The 17,035-nt window shown below is 54.7% G+C and overlaps 1 protein-coding gene across 1 annotated transcript; it reads right to left on the reverse strand.

Moving 5' to 3' along the window:
- Nucleotides 1-6,648: 6,648 nt before the first annotated feature.
- FKBP4 (FKBP prolyl isomerase 4) lies at nt 6,649-15,180 on the reverse strand. The gene is made up of 10 exons (XM_033867199.2): nt 14,797-15,180; nt 12,821-12,965; nt 11,665-11,807; nt 10,434-10,554; nt 10,053-10,209; nt 9,362-9,452; nt 9,176-9,259; nt 8,794-8,979; nt 7,930-8,169; nt 6,649-6,840 (listed from the first exon to the last, which is right to left on the reverse strand). The coding sequence occupies exons 1-10, from the start codon at nt 14,899-14,901 to the stop codon at nt 6,736-6,738; spliced, it is 1,377 nt and encodes a 458-aa protein (XP_033723090.1). The 5' UTR covers nt 14,902-15,180; the 3' UTR covers nt 6,649-6,735.
- Nucleotides 15,181-17,035: the final 1,855 nt, after the last annotated feature.

Raw genomic sequence — 17,035 nt, forward strand, 5'->3', positions numbered from 1 at the left:
CTCCGCAGGCTCTGCGCGCCCAGGTCCGCCGACGCTGGCCTGGCCGAGCCGTTTCCTTGGCAACAGGGCTTTCGCGGCCTTGACCTAATAACCTTGACCTTGTCCTTTGTTGCCCTGGCAGTGAAGATTCCCAGCCGTCAGACCATCCCTGAGAATCATAATAATCGTAATAACCGATGAGTGTGTGGTTTCCAACAGTGTTTTAAAAAAAACTGCGTAGCTCCCCATTATGAGTCTTGAAATGAGGGTAGTGAATCGGACCAGCTTTTTAAAAACCGAAATAGAATAGAAAATGCAGGGCTTCCCTAGTGGCACTGTGGTTGAGAGTCCGCGTGCCAATGCAGGGTACACGGGTTCGTGCCCCGATCCGGGAGGATCCCACATGCCTCGTAGTGGCTGGGCCCGTGAGCCATGGCCGCTGAGCCTGCGCGTCCGGAGCCTGTGCTCCGCAACGGGAGAGGCCACAAGCAGTGAGAGGCCCGCGTACCGCAAAAAAAAAAAGAGAACATGCCAAGTAATCTCGAGTAGTTAAGGTAAGTATTATTTTTGTGAAACCTTTGTTTCAATTGTATATATGTATACGTGTATATACCGGCTTATCAAAAAAATACTTTTTTTGTCCCACGGTGGGTGTGCTCTGTGGGTAAAAGTTTGAAACTCACTTGTAAAGCACATTGCACGATTATTGTTTCGTGTAAATAGTGCAACCACGCTGTGACCTTGTCTCCTTATTCCAGTTTTTTGGATGAATAAACGGGTTCAGCAAGATAAAGCAACAAGGCAGAAAGTGATGGAGGTGGGGCTCAGACCATAATTGTTCGAGCCAAAACCCCACGTCCTTTCTGTCATTGACTGCCAGAGTTCCTAGCAAAGTCCTCAGGCTAGAAATCGGGGTCGCTGGGATTCTGGGTCTGCTCTGGCCCCCCCAGCACAAAACTCTTGCTTCCCTCCCGCGGGGGCCCCCCTCCGTAGCGTAAATGGGACATCGCCATCAAGGCTGGCCTCGGGGAAACCTTCCATGTTGAATCCAGTGCAGCCTTGCTTTGGGCCTCATCAATCAGGATATCAAAAGTATTATTTGTGAGATTCTACAGGTGTTCGGTATATTTTTAGGTTTAGGTTTGCAGGCCCAGACTGATCTACACGTTGGTCTTTCAGGGGTCAACATTGTAAAAATAAGGACGTCTACCTCACCTGGGGATGTTGGATCAGGGCTGGCCTACTTTCTACATCTGAACATAGTGGGAGAAGGTCCTGGAGGGCAGGACCTTTTTGTCTGGGACCGGGGAGGGGACCGGAGGGGACCGTGATTTCTAGCCTGAGGACTTTGCTAGGAACTCTGGCAGTCAATGACAGAAAGGACGTGGGGTTTTGGCTCAAACAATTCTGGTTTGAGTCCCACCTCCATCATTTTCTGCCTTGTTGCTTTATCTTGCCGAACCCGTTTATTCATCCAAAAAACTGGAATAAGGAGACAAGGTCACAGGGTGGTTGCACTAATTGCATGAAATAATATATGTGCAACATGCTTTACAAGTGATAGCTAGGGAGGGGATGGCCCCTAGAGATCCTGTGGCTCTTATGGCCAGATAAGATGGGAACAGGAAGCAGTAGGTCAGAACGGCAAAGAGGAGATAGTCTGGACAGACGCTGGGGACTGTAGGTACCCTTAGGTTTCTGTTTCTTGTGGTGTATTGTGGGGCTGGCCAGGTCCATTCCAAGGCTCTGGGTCCCATGTGTGTACCTGGTGCTTTAAATCCATCTGCGTACGGAGGAGTTGCATGCTGCTTTGTACCGCACTACCACGTGTTCTCTCATCCTGGCTCAAACCCTAAGCTTCATACTAGGGTTAAGGGTGGAAAAACAATAAATTTTAAAATGTTTCCCTCTAATAAGTGTAAACTTATTTAGTTCTGAATTGTTTCTTTTCACTGTATGTATGACTCCATTGTTTTCTCTTTTCCCAGCCCTGTGAATGAAATAGTAAAATAAAATAATTAATAATCCAGGACAAAATAGATGAGGATCACCTTGCTCCTGTCTCCCAGGGCCCTGGCCTGCCCCAGCTCTCTGAAATGGGACCCTGACCCGGCGCCCACTGTGCCTTGATTTATAACTTGGGCTTCTTGTTCTTGACCTTCCTGTGCCAGGGTGCCTGTTTTTGTTTGCTCTGTGTTTGTCATTTCATGAAGGTCATGTCATTATGACTGCAACTTGGATACAGTGCCTTTTGGCTTTTGTCAAGAGGGCCAAACAAAGTTAGAAAGGAAGGAAAGATAGGTCTCCGAGAAACATGGCGAGAATCAAGCCTCCCTGCCCCATGCCTCTCCCCGCTGCGCCAGTTACTTTAACTGCAGTGAGTGTTACGGTCCCAGTGAGTGGAACACAGGCCCAGGCATGGCAGAGCCACGCAGACAGAGCCCTGGCTCCGCAAGGAGACCCCTGTTGTTGGCCCTTTTTAGTGAGATGGTTGGCGGGTCTCCAGCGGCACTATCTAGAGCTCGTCTCATTTAGGCCAAGCGCTCTCTCAGCGTGGATTTTGGCTTCCTCCCCAGCACTGCCTAACCAGGCGTTCTTCCTGGTGAGATGACTTGGATACGGTGTTTGTGTGGGCGTAGCCGAACAATAGCTTCAGTAGAAACGTGCGAATGGCAGGGGAAGGGGAGGTGTGTGAAGCAGAAAGCGTTTCTAGGGAGCTTCTTCGTCCCCCTCTTTCTGCACGAGTAGACGGGGTGGGCCTGTTCCGGGTGTCGGCCTAGGGTGCCCAGAGGGGAGACAGGACCTTGAAATGAATCTCTTTCTGCATGTGAGGCCCAGAGCCACTCACCATCCTGAGGGTGGGGCCAGAGCTTCCAGTGGGCTCAGAGTGAGACTTCCACAAGTGTGGTTCACAGTGCACCTTAGCATGCTGAAGGTTCTAGAGGTCGCGAGGCGCAGAAAGCTGTCCTCACACTTGCCTTACCCGGCCGTCAGGCAGAACAGCAGTGTGGGCCCTGCTCTGAGCGAGATGGTCATTCAGAGCCCACTGCACTTGCGTGGCGTTTCCCCCGCCCGCCCCCATCAGAACCCGTCAGAGCTGTTGCCTGTTCAGGACTCTACTGGCCATTAACTGAAGCATGGACAGTCGTTCTTGCCACCGAAGCCCAAACATCAGGACATGGGCTTGAAACGTGAAGGGCGGTAAAATGTTTCAGGAGCGGCTAGAGGTGGTGCTTGTGCAACATTGTAACCGGACTAAAGGCCACGGAATTGTTCGCTTTAAATGGTTAAAACCATGTGAATTTCACCTCAATAAAAAAAAAAAATACAAACGTAACCATTTTATGTGTGAGGCACTTCTAACCGTGGAACTGGAGACTGGAGATCTGAAGGGAACGTGCTTGTCTTCGGTTGGGGGACAGGGTATGGCTGGTCCTCTCTTCTAGGCAAGGAACTCTCAGTTCACTAAGGCACTGCTTTTTCTTGATCATTCGTCCCTAGAACCACTTTGTGAGTCTTTCACGTTCTCACTTTGCCCCCCACAGTGGTATATTGAGCGTTCATTACGTGCTAAATAAGGTTTTGTTGTGTTTTACAATTAAGGATAGTTGGTGCATCCGTTATCCGAGGTTGGCGAGCAGCTGGGGAACTGCAGCCGTAAAGTCAGCAATAACGATTTCCAGAAAGAGGACAAGAATGTCTTCTCACACTTGCATTGGCTTTTTTTCAGCACTGCCCTAAGCCCACTGTCCGTTCAACCTAAGGGTTACAAGGCTTTGAGGAGTGCTGGTTTGGGACCGGGAAGGTTGGTCTTTAAGACTGTTTCTCTATTTCCAAGCAATAGTTTCCTAAAAAGGGACTACCTGGTACTAGTCCTGGCTAAAATGTCTTCCACGTGTTATTTCTCCAACTGAAATGAGATTCACAATTCACCCTCTCACTCAGACTGGTGTGGCTGGTGGAGTCCAGTGCACCGATGCTGGGACGGCAGGCTGGCCCAGGCCCGCGGGGTGTGACCTGCAGCCCAAACGGGCTGGGAAGGCGCGGTCAGCGCCTAAGCGGTCGGAGGGAGTCGACTGGGACGCAGCACACGGCGACCCGCAGGGGCGCACACGGGAATGCGGGGGAGCCTTTCACAGGACAGGCGTATGGGGTCGGGGCACGTGGGGGTGCTGGGAAAGGGCTGCTGGAACGGGGACTGCAAATACCCGGGAGATAAAAATCTATAGAACTTGACGTTTGGACCAGCACTAGGACAAGATAAACCTCATTTAAGATCTTCCAGAGACCACGTGGTAGTCTGCAGGAACAGCTCAGTTCTGGTTGCCACTGGTTCTCTTTACTCCACACATTCTCTGCATATGGAAAGATTTAAGGGTTGGTGAGGAGGGTGTGACTGACTGGGAAATAGAGTTGCACCCGACCCAGAGCAGAGTGGAGTAGCTAGTGCATTTATTTTTAACCTTAAAGACTTCTGGCCACTGTACTAAAACTTTTTTTCTTTTTAAATGAATATGTTGAAGTCCTAACTCTTAATTTTTGCTGTATTGTGTCTTCGTTTCTGTGCGAGGGCTTTCTCTAGCTGTGGCAAGCGGGGGCCACTCTTCATCGCGGCGCACGGACCTCTCTTGTTGTGGAGCACAGGCTCCAGACGCGCAGGCTCAGTAGTTGTGGCTCACGGGCCTAGTTGCTCCACGGCACGTGGGATCCTCCCAGACCAGGGCTCGAACCCGTGTCCCCTGCACGAGCAGGCAGATTCTCAACCACTGTGCCACCAGGGAAGCCCAGAAGACAGTTTTAATGGTACATAAACCAAGGCTTGTCCAGTTTCCAGGGTTCTACAGATGTGCAGTTATGGTTTGGGGTTTTTTTTTCCGCTGTTTCAAATTCTTGGAATCCTACAGAAGCATCCAGAGGGGAGGGAATCTCAGGCATGCTTTTTGTCTCCAGTTTTGCAGATGAGCAAAGAGGCTCAACTTGCCTAAGGTCACATGAACCTCAGGGCAGTTTGGATTTGTTCAAGAGGTCATCTCACATTCCAGGCAGATCATCTTTCCATTTAAGTTCTGACCCTTGGTTTCCTCATCTGTAATATGGGGCAATACCTTTTTTGTAGGATAGTTACAAGATTAAGATTAAGTTAATCTGTGTGAGGCTGGGCTTACATCAGAAGTGCTCAGTGAGGGTTAGCTATTTTCATGGGCTGCAGGGGCAAGTCTAATCCTGAAATACCAGAGACCCAGACACAAACCCTAAGCCCAGGGCTATGATGTGAACCCAGCAGAGAGCAAGCAGTGGCACTGGGAGAAAAGAACACCCACATTTTAGTTCTGGCTCTAGCACCAGCCATGCTGTACGACTTGAACTTTTTCACAGAAATTCATCTTCCACAGTGAAAGTATAGAGAAATTTCTTCTGGAAGGAACTGTACAGGCATGTGGTGGGCAGGCTAACCATATCACTGAGCAGAAAGGACTAGACAGCCCCCACAGACGAGGGAGAAGGGCACAGACACAGGCTCTGGCCTGCAGTCAAGACCATCCGAGGTGCAGCGTGATTCACTCACGCCCCTTGGCTTCTCTCCCAGGGCCCCGGAATGCTATAGAAGCCAGGGGTCAAAGCGCGGTGAGGAAAAAGCTTAAGCTTGTCCCCACTAAGGCCAAGGCGCAAGCTGGACAGTGGGCCTGCGGGGCTGCCGGTGCTGCCGGGCTTGACGACTGTTCTTCCCTCTTCCCTTGTGTAAAGGGCGACAGGCGTGGGTCACACCAGGGCTTTCACTGTTAGGAAACCAAGACAGCTTGAACTTTCCACTGGATCAGTTGGGCAGAAGTAGACAAATCTAACCTCAAAGCAAACTCAGTCGCTTGGTCCCAATGTAGTTTAGATGTTTATATATTTTCCTCTTCCCAAGTGTCAGGGAAGAAAAACCAGAGCTACTAAAAACCTGCCAGGCTGCTGGGGGGTGGAGTGTGGGAGACCCACGGGCAGGCTTTGAGCGCAGGCCCCGCTACAGCCCGTGTGGCGCGCAGGAGGCCCTGCTCGGGGTGGGCGACTCTCTTAGTTCTGCCCCCTGGTGTAGCCGCCCACGCCCCCCACTCCGAGGCCAAACACAAAGGGCTGCCCAACACCCAGGTTTTATTGTTTCCACTTTATTGCTCAAGCACAGAACTTGAGGCGAGCCTGTACCTTCAGCAAGTGCAGGGAAGAGGCTGAGGGGGTGGGACACGCCTGGCTGAGGAGGGACACTGACGGGAGGGGGCACAGGGGTGGTCACCACACCAGCCACACCACCTGGGGCGAGGAAAGGGGAGGTAACGGGCACAGCAGTGCTTCCCATGCCCCTAGCACCCACGTCCGCGAGGAGGAACTGGGGGGGAAGGGGCTGTCCAGGGGTCCCCCCTCCACCCCGCCTTCTCATCAGACCTCACATCCCTACCGCATGCCCCCTTCTACCACCTGAAAGACGGACAGAGAAGACAGAGGAAGCAAAATAAATAACGTTCTCGTGAGTGTGCGTGTGGAGGGACATTCGTTCACGTGGAATGGGGGAAGGGAAGGGGGTGACACCACCTAAAATGACCCCCCCGACCTCAATCCCCCAGCCTGCTCCTTTCCCCCTTCCCCCAAAGCCACCATCAAACCCGATAGAAAAATAAAGGTCTAATTCACTCAAAGTTCTTCAGTTTTTACAAAACTAACAGGGTGGAGGAGGGTAGGGAGGAGGGGGCAGGCAGCCGGGAGCAGGGCTGGGCGGGGCTAAGCTTCCGCCTCCACCTGAGGCTGGCCCCCTGCCACATCGTTCTTCTGCTCGTCCTTCATCTCCGTGTCAGCGGGCTGGTTTCCTGCAGCCGTGGCCTTGGCCTGCGAGAAGGGAGAGGGGGAAGGGGGTGAATTCCAGTTCTCATTTGCCCCCTGACGGTAAAGGTGACTCTTACCCACATCCCCACTCTCACCTGCCTGCACCCAAGTGATCACCTAGCACACACTGACACCAGGTGTCGTCTGTACCCAGAAATACTCGTGCCCAAGTTAATAAAAAAATACTAACTGCTAACAGAATTATAGGGACACAGCAATTCCCTTTCCATGTACGACTTAAAGATACACCTGCTCATGTACAAAATTAATGAATTCACTTGATGGCAACACTGTATAAAAGTCTACTTGTCCACGGCAGCTACTACCATATGTGCCTACTGAACACTTTAAATACAGATAGTTCAAAACAATTTAAGTATAAAATACACATTGGATTTTGAAGGCTTAATCTGAAAAAAATGCAATTAAAAAAATTACACGTTGCAATATTTAGATACCTTGGGTGAATGAAATATTAAAATTAATTTCACCTATTTTATTTTTTTTAAAACACAGCTATTAGAAAATTTTAAGTTCCAAATATAATTTGCATTCTATTTCTATCAGTGCAGGTTTAGAACACTGGGAGACTAAGAACTAGGGACCTGGGTAAGGAAGATACGGTGCATCCACACAGTGGAAGACTGCGTGAGCCTAAGAGCGAACGTAAAGCTTCACACGCTGATGTAAAATAAGCTTCCAGGTATGAAGAGAGCACGATGCACAAAGCGGCAGGCAGAGCCCGCTGCCTGTCGCCAGGGATCACTGTCTGTCCCGCTGGCACACTGGGTGGGGGAGGGAGCCTTTCCACTACACCTGTGCGGTCTGAATTTAACCATGTACGTGTGTTACCTATTTAAACCTCAGTTTCTGAAACCTGAGTTTTAAACAGGCAGAGAACGTAGGCTGGAAAGACCATCAGAGTAGCCAACTCCTGACACAGGGGGCCAGACGGGGGGGGGGGGAAGACCCGGGCTGCTGCTCCAGGCTTCCAGGGTCGGCACAGGCCCAAAGGGCTCGCCCGGGCTGTGCTGGGGACGAAGGGATGCCTCTGTCCCTGTCCCCCCTAACCGCTCCCGTCCCCAGCCTCACCTTGCTCTCCTCCCCAGCCAGCCTCTCAAACATGTTGGCGTAGAGCTTCTTCTCCCGCTCGAGCTGCTTGCGGATCCGCTGCTGGCAGATAGCCAGCTGGGCCTTGGCTGCTTTATTGCTGGGGTAGAGCTGCAGGAGCTTCTGGAAATCAGCCCGTGCCAAGTCAAAGTCGTTCACCGCCAGGTGGGCCTCTCCCCGGCGGAAAAGGCCCTTCTCGTTGTTGCTGTCCAGTTCCAGGGCCTGAGACACAGGGAGCACACAGCAGCGAGACCTCAGATCCTGCAGCTTCTCTGGCCAGCACTGGTTCCCGAGGCAGCCCTCAGCGGGATGAGGCCCCACCCCAGGAAGAACGAGCCTTGGGCACCACACGGAAAGGACCAAGGGCTAGGAAGGCACCTCGTTTAGTCCAAGAGACAGACAGGGAAGACAGGTCTTTAGATGAAACAGAAGAACCTGTGACATTTCCACGCTCTTTTTTTTTTTTTGGCCGTGCCATGTGGCTTAGTCCCCCGATCAGGGATGGAACCTGTGCCCCCTGCAGCGGAAGCACAGTCTTAACCATTGGACCGCCAGGAAAGTCCATCTCTTTAGACTAAAGTGGGTGCATAGGAGGGAGAGGCAAAGAGCCGGGGAGGAGAGAACGCGGAGCCAGTCCTTCCATCCAGTGTTTCTGCCCACCGCTGCGCCACTGCCTCCGACCACTAAGGCCAAACCACTTGCTTCCCACAGCCCTGCCTCTGGGCCCAGCACCTGAGAGCCCCACGGCTCCGTCCTGCTACCTCTGCCCTAGTCACTGCGGGCAAGTTCCAGACACGCCGGCAGCTCGCCCAAGCCTGCCCGTGAACACTGCCCTCGCTCTCTCACCTTATTGCAGTTCTCAATGGCAGCTGAGAAGGCTTGCAGCTTCAGGTGACACATGGCCAGGTTGAGGTGGGAGGCCAGCCGAAGGGCCTGTGCCTTCTGTGCGTCCTCGTTAGAGAAACTCGACTCGAATTCCAGCCAGGACACAATCTTCTTGTACTGCAGCAGAGCCTGCTTGTACTTGCCTTCCTGGAACGGGAGGGAGGCTCAGGCACCCGGCACAGCTTCGGTGGCCCCCAGCTGTTGTACCCAGTGGACACCGGTGGCCCACAGGCGTGAGAAAGCCCCGCCCCGCCCAACCCCTACCGCCGGCCTGACCAGGCGGCTCGGGTCCACTTGGGGACAGGTCCTCGGGAGCGTGCTCAGGGCCACGCGGCAGGCTCACCTTGAAGTACATGGTGCCCCGCTCCTTCACTATAGTGCTCTGCTCCAGCTTCTCCTCTGAACTCATCTCCCAGGACTCCTTGGCCTGCCGTACCCCAAGGGAGAAACAAAGTTGTCAGCCACCCCAGGGAGTCACGTCCAGGGTGGGACCTGACTTCAGGGTAGGGAAGACCTTGAAGAAACTCACCTTCTCAAAACTCTTGAGCTGTACTTCATACTTCAGCTCAGCATTTGGTGGGATCTGGAACTTTTCCTTCCCAACGCTGCCAAAAGCATAGCTGTGGGGCAGGAAAACGCTAGGTCATCTCAGCAGCACTTAACCTGCTCCACACTGAAAGGGCTTCCTGTTTCCTGCAAAGTACCTCCTCATCGCTTCGGTCTTGGTTCAGATGTTTCCTGCTTGGCAAAACCTTCCCTGACCCCTTCACACAATTCCTTGGGCTCTCACTTAGCATGTTACAAATCTTTCTAATAACTCACATGACACACAGGCACGATTACTAATTTAAATGGTAGCCCACAGAGCAATGAGTCACTAGAAGGTGGCAACAGTGTCTCTGAATAACTAAGGATTTTCAGCACTGTGTCCGGCACACAGTAGGTGTGTTTCAGTAAATACAGTTAATGACTGAATGAACAGAAGATGAAAATCTTGATGTCACTAGAAAAGGGAAGCTGTAGCAGCATGACTGAAAACATCAGGTTTGGATTCAAGGAGATCGTGATGGCGTGCGTGCAGGGTGCCCAGAGCCCAGTGACCGCACGCAGGGGAGGCGTACAAAGGGCCGGTTACACAACTCAGTGTGGACGAGTAGGTCTGACCTTGGCCCACCCACCTGTTCTACAGACTGCCACACCTGGGCCAAAGTGTACCTCACCTGGGCTTGAGATACACGATGGAATGTTCTCCTTTTTCCATGCGCTGAATGGCTTTCTCCAGCCCACAAGGCAGATCCACGCTCTCCCCCTCGCCGACCTCAAAGCGGAGCTCCCGGCGGTCAAAGATCTGGTCCTTGTAGTACCCTTCCAGCGCAACTGGCGTGAAAGCAGGCAGGAGACTGAGGAAGGATGCCGCCACAGCCGCCCCCATTGCCTCGTCACTTCCTGCTCCCCAAATGCCCTTCGGCCTTCTCACACGTGCAGGAGTGTCAGGAGGATGTGGTTCAGCCCCTCGCTTCACAGAGGAGGGTACTACAAGGACAGGCGACCCGGGGCGTGCACACCAGAACCCGACCGAAACCCCCCCTGCCCCGCCTCACCCTCCACGAGGGCGCCATCGTTGGGCTTGGCGTGGCCTTCCCCCCGAGCCCGGATTCTCCTGATGATCCCGCCGTCTTCTTCGTCCGTCAGGTCCTCTCCCTTGAACTCAAACAACTCCACCTGTGGGACAGGGTGCAAGGGGTCACAGCTCCTCTCTCGCTCGGAAGAGTCCCTAGTAAATGCCAGAGCAGGTCTGACCACGAGGGCAGCAACAGCGGGAGTGGCCCAAGTGGCAGTTCTGCGAGGTTCCCGGGAGCTGCCCTGGCTCAGCTTAGGCAGACGCGGGCAGGCCGCAGGGCTTCACTCCACCTCAGGAGATCACTCTGTGCGCTCGCTACTCCCGTAACAGTGTGCTCTCCAGACAGCCCCAACCCAGCTACTGGACAAGCTCGGCCCGACGGGCGTCAGCAGCCACCCAACGCCTCTCGCCAGCCTTCCCAACGTTCTCCCGGCATCCACTCGGTGGGGCTCAACCACCTTCAAGTGTGAACACTGTCACGTTCCAGCTCCTCGGCAAAGGTTCTCCTCCCCGCCCCACGCAGCGGGCATCTCTCCCCGCCTATCATCCCCCGCCCCACACAGCGGGCATCTCTCCCCTCCTATCGTCCCCCGACCCACGCGGCGGGCGTCTCTCCCCTCCTATCGTCCCCCGACCCACGCGGCGGGCGTCTCTCCCCTCCTATCGTCCCCCGACCCACGCGGCGGGCGTCTCTCCCCTCCTATCGTCCCCCGACCCACGCGGCGGGCGTCTCTCCCCTCCTATCGTCCCCCGACCCACGCGGCGGGCGTCTCTCCCCTCCTATCGTCCCCCGACCCACGCGGCGGGCGTCTCTCCCCTCCTATCGTCTCCGGAGCTCCAATATTCTCTGCTGTCAGTCACCACTCTATGTAGATAATGACCTCCTGATTCCTTTCAGTTAGGACCCATCGCCTCTGGGCACCGCCCCAGAGATAAACAGGCCTCAAGCCCTCACCCTGCTGCTTCAAGTCTGAAAAGGGGTGCGTGGCTACCTCTTCCCACCTGAACCCTCCTCATCACTGACCACTTTCTGGCAGCAGCAGGTTACATGCATGGCAAAGCTAGCCGCTCTCTCCATTCCTCCCCTTCCCCCGAGGGCAGGCCCTCAGCCTTCGCTACATTGTCTCCGAGAGGCAGGAAGCGCTGGAGGGCAGCCAGGCCCTGGGCTGAGACAAGGCTGGCTCTTTGCCTTGCTCTCTGTGGCCACTCACCTCGAACACAAGCGTGGCGTTGGGAGGGATCTTGGGAGGGCTGCCCGCCGAACCGTAGGCGTATTCTGGCTTGCAGGTGATGTGGCACACTTCCCCCACCTTCATGGTCGCTACAGCAATATCCCAAGCCTTGATGACCTCCCCTGTAGGTACAGAAAACAAATAGATCGAGACTTCTCTGGTGGTGTAGTGATTAAGAATCCGCCTGCCAATGCAGGAGACACGGGTTCAAGCCCTGGTCCAGGAAGATCCCACATGTCGTGGAGCAACTAAGCCCGTGTACCACAATTACTGAGCCCGCGCTCTAGAGCCCACGAGACACAACTACTGAGCCCACGTGCCACAACTACTGAAGCCTGTGCTTTGCAACAAGAGAAGCCACAACAAGAAGCACATGCATCACAACGAAGAGTAGCCCCCGCTCGCCGCAACTAGAGAAAGCCCGTGTGCAGCAACAAAATCCCAACACAGTGAAAAATAAATAAATAAATATATTTAAAAAAAAAAAAAAAAAGGAAGAAAACAAACAGGTTCTCCTTGGCAGGGATCTGACTCTGAGTTCAAACAGTGGCCTCAGAGACTTACTGTCCCATGCCCAAGGGGAAGCTGGACACTCTTTAGAAATGGGACCAGGAAGGTAGAAAACCTGCTTGCAGACCACTTTAAAAAAAAACAAAAAAAAACAAACCACTCAACTCTGGAACAAAGGGGTTCAAGAAAACAAGGCAGTCCATCCTTGAAGAGGAAGCAAGGCGTTCAGAGGTGATCAGGGGAATGAGAGATAAAAATCAATACAGTTCCAGGACCTCCCTGGTGGTGCAGTGGTTAAGACTCGGCGCTCCCAATTCTGGGGGCCTGGGTTCGATCCCTGGTCCTCGAACTAGATCCCACACGCATGTCGCAACTAAGAGTTCGCATGCCACAACTAAAGAGCCGGTGAGCTGCAACTAAGGAGCCTGCCTGCCACAACTAAGCTCTGACGCAACAAGGAAATAAAAATTTTAAAAAATCAACATCGTTTCAGGACAGTGGAAACAAAAAAAAAGAAAAAAATTAAGATTGTAACAAAGCCTTCCTTTTTGAACTCCTGAGAATACTGTTTCTGCTTGTGACAGCTCACACACCCCCATCCCACCAGCCCGCTAACCATGCCCACCTTTCCCCAGGTCGAAGGAGAATCTGTCCTCGCGGTCCAGGCTGGAGTCAAACTTGGTGCCATCCATCAGCCAGCCCGTGTAGTGGACAGAGACTCGGTCCCCGATCATGGGCATCTCCGTGCCCGTGCCCTCTCGCTTGATGACCTGGAGGAAGGGGAGAAGGTGAGCACCTGGGCATGGACACAGAGGCACCACGACTACCCGCACGCCTCTGACCAGAACGTAAACAGACTCTCCTGCCTCCTTGTAAGTAACTCGACGAGCCCGTCATCAAATGACTGCTGTGGAGCTTGGTTAGAACCAACTGACCTCCCTGTCTTCCACTACGACGTGACTTGGTGTGAAACACTGGAGACAAAACAACACCTGAGTTCAAGTTTTTGCGGTATGCTCTTGTACAAGTCACTTTCACTCTCCAGACCTTATTTGTAAAGTAGTAATCATAATCCCTATCAGAGTTGTTACAGGACTAAACCGGTGAAAGACTGAATAATTATCAGCAGCAAAGGGAAAAGTATTTATGCTACATTTCCTCATTCTTCCTAAACATCAGTCATCAGCTCAGGATCTAGTTTAGAGAGAAAAGAGGAATATGAATAACGAAAAGAACAGGAGCAGTCCGGGAGAGGTAAAAGCAATCAGCAGGTCACAGGTGAGCCCGGGCGCGCAACCAGGCCCTAAGCTCTGACTTGGGAATTGAGCATTCGTGACTGGCAGGCTACTGAAGTCCTTGGTTTCAGGGCTAGAGCATTTCCCAGGAACTTCTAAGACTCCTGCTTCTCTTCTTTACCATTTATAAAATTTGGTGGCTCTGTGGGCTCCCTGGTACGTGTGTGGTCACCCTCTAAGGGAAAGCTTCCACGATGGAATGGATGTGGACTTAAATAGCAATAGAAAAGGAAAAGGGAAGGAACGGAGAATCAAAGAGAAAGAGTCTCCCGGAAAGCCGCGTCCCCACCGCGTCCCCACTGCAGAGCAGCCAGGTGCGTTCTGCACCAGCTAAGAGCGCCCCGAGGTCTCGAGCTCGCCCAGGGCACACGCGCACGTGGGGCTGAGCAGTGGGAAGCCAGCAGGGGAGACGCTGGGTGAGGACTCGGCACGAATCCGGGCTAGGATTTCGCTATCCTGGACAGCGCAGAAGCAGCTCCGAACCGCGGCCAGCTGTCCTGACGTGGGTCAAGATGCCCCGCTGCCTGGGTCCCAGACCCCTCCCCTGGCTCCTTGGGCGGTAACACGGTTTCGGGCGCCCAAGCAAAGCACCTCCTCCCAGCCCCGCACCCCGCGCTCAGGAAGGCCCGGGGCGGGGGGTGAACTACAGGTCCCGGCATGCAGCGGGGCGGGGGGGAGGGGGACAGCATGGCCGAGCGGGTGACCTAGCCGGGTCCCAGCCTTTAGAAAAGGGGTGACGAGAAGGCGGAGGGCGCCGGGTCCGCGCGCCAAGTCGCACAAAGGCCGGCAGGCCAGGAAATAACTCCTGGAACCCGCTTCGCGTCCTGGCTAATGTTTAACTGCCAGGGTCGGCGAGCTCCGCACCCCCGAGGCGCAGGCGGCCGGGGGGGGGCTCCCCGGCGGCGGTGGCGGCGGCGGCAGGGAAGGAGCCGGCCGCGAGGTCCCGGGTCGCAGAGAGGGGTGGTGCACGCCGCCCGGCCCCCCGCAGCTCACGCGCCCGCTCCCCCGGCGCGCCCCTCCCCGCGCACGCGGCGGCCGGAGCAGGCGCTGCGCTCCCGGGCCTGGGGGACTGGGGAGCACTCAGCCCAGACCTCCTCCTTCCGAGCGTGTGGCCGCCCTCCCGCCCCGAACCGGCGGCCCAACCAGCAAGGCGGTGCGCCCGGCCACGGCTGCACGCCGCGGTCAACGGCCGGCCGGGAGGCTGCAGAGGCGGCCGTCCGAGCCCCGAGCCCCGGCCGGCTACTGAAGCGCGGCGGCGACGGGCTCTCGGCGCCCCCCGCCGCCCCGGGGCGCCCCCGCCCCTTACCTTAAGCACTCCCTCATCCTGCTTGGGACTGATGTCCACCCCCTCGAGGGGCAGCGGCGCCGACTGCGCTCCGCTCTCTGCAGCCTTCGTCTCCTCTGCGGTCATGATGCCGTTCCTCGGGCAGCGGGCGCCGGTCAGTGCGCGGCTGTGCGGGCGGCCGGCCGTGGCTCGCGCACCTCTGCTCCGGCGCGGGCGGGCGCAGGAGGTGGGTCGTGGGCGGCCGGGGGAGCGATTGGTCCCACTGCCGCGGAGGGAGGGGCTGGGAGGAGCCGGGCGGCCGCGAAGGACGTGGGGGGAGAACTTTCTAGAGACGGCGGCCGGTTCGGGCTCTGGCGCTCAGGGCGCTCCTGCGAAAGGTGGTTTCTGGTTCGTTCCTCCCGCCGGCCGCCTGGCCCCGCCCCGGTCCTGGGACCCTCGGACTCCCAGGCCAGCCCTCGCTCCCGCGGCGCGCTCTCCCGGCCTCCCCCACCCCCCCGTCCCCCCGGTCTAACCGGATTCTTCCAGATCCTTCTCGATCCTCCGCAGCGTCCGACGCCGCGCCGCCGGACGTGGGCGCCGCGCGTGCGTCTCCCCGGCCCGAGACGCGGGCGGCCGGCCTCCCCGCCTGGCTGGGCGCGCGAGCTGAACGCAGAGCGAGCGGAGAGCGTTACCCGGGCGCGCAGGGCCGGGGAGGCGACCGGGTGTCCCCGGAGCGGGGCCGGCGTGCGCCTGGGGCTCGGCGAAGTGCTGCGAGCTGCCCGTTTGCAGGAAATGGCCCGCGTGGTAAAGGGGCCTTCCCCGACAATAATAAAACTGAAAACCTAAAAACTGTTTCAGCTCACGAAGGAAGCCATTCCACCTTACTGAAAGCCCATGGGAAGAAATATTTTCTTAATACTGGGTTCCAGGTGATTCTGGACTTCCTGTGGCAAGCGCGTCTGCGCGGTGGGCCAACGCACCGCAGCGCCTAGATACCCAAACAATAGCCTTTTGACAAAAAGGTCCGTGGAGGGAAGGTTTTGATTTTGCTTTAGCGCATAACCCCATCATGGCATAGCTCCTGAGGCGTGGTATCAAATAGTTATCGGCTGCATGAATTTGTATTCCAATAAAAATAGAAACTTTTTTTGGAGCCCTCGCTCTGTGCTTGGCGCTGTGCTGTATGCTATGCAAACTGTCCTGTTTAGGTAGGCAACCAAAAGGGCTATTGCAGATGAAATTTTAATACCATAACGTAACTGGGAATTTCATCGTAGTCTTTTCTGTTGGAACTCGGCTGGAAAGGGATGCAGGAGAAAACTGTTTCTTCCAGTGATTTACAGCAAATGTGTTTACCCTTGACTAAGTCTCGTTGGCTGACTGGGGATACCCTCAGAGGACATGGGGGGTTGACTCACTAGAGGCTGTCTATTTCTTTTCTACACCGTCCTTAGTAGGGTGAAAAGTAACAGTGCCAAGGCCTTCCAAAACGCCAGGGGACAGGGATGGCGGGTAAGGTGCTGGCTTGTTGCCTTGGCAGTTATGTTGCTGTTGGCTCCTGCACCTGCGTTTGGCTGGTCTCTGTGTGTGTGCTGGTTTCTTTTGATGCTGGGGCCGTTGGGTATTATCTGACAGAACAAGTTGGGATAGGAAAGGAAAGTTCCCTTTGGAGTAATGCTATTCGGCGTCTTTTTCTTCGTCGGAAGCAAACAGTGTAGGTTATGTCTTTCAGTCTGTCATCACATATTAATTGAGCACTGAAGGTGTGCCTGCTTTTGCACGAACGCATGCTGACAGTAGAAAGAGCATATGCTTCAGAGTAAGCAAGGAATTGGGTCGCCCACATGGTAACCGATTTGGGGCAGGTTATGGGGATGGTAACGTCTATCAATGAGGGTAGTTGTGATGGTTACAAAGAGGGAATGTATGTCAGATATCTAGGCCAGTGCCCACCTTCAAACGGGTGGTTGGTAAATAATGGTCATTATTCTAATGCGATGAGTGTGTATGGTGAGATAGGGACAAAGTGCTAAGAATACAGAGGTCTGTAAGAGGGGAAAACCCTGTGGAGGGGAAAGGGGAAGGACCAGAGGGAAAGGTTTCCAGGGAGGAAGTGCTGTGCTCATTCAGTCAATGAGTGGTTGAGGGGCTGGGAGATGGAAGGGGGTGGGGAGGGGGCAGTAGGCACTGGGTTCTTGGATCCTAGAGCAGGACCTTATTTCTAGAATTTGTTTCTAGTTATTTACATTATATTTTTCAGATTGTAAAACTTACAGTCAAT

The sequence above is a fragment of the Tursiops truncatus genome, chromosome 11 (assembly GCF_011762595.2).
Source record: "Tursiops truncatus isolate mTurTru1 chromosome 11, mTurTru1.mat.Y, whole genome shotgun sequence".
Taxonomy (NCBI): Eukaryota; Metazoa; Chordata; class Mammalia; order Artiodactyla; family Delphinidae; genus Tursiops; species Tursiops truncatus.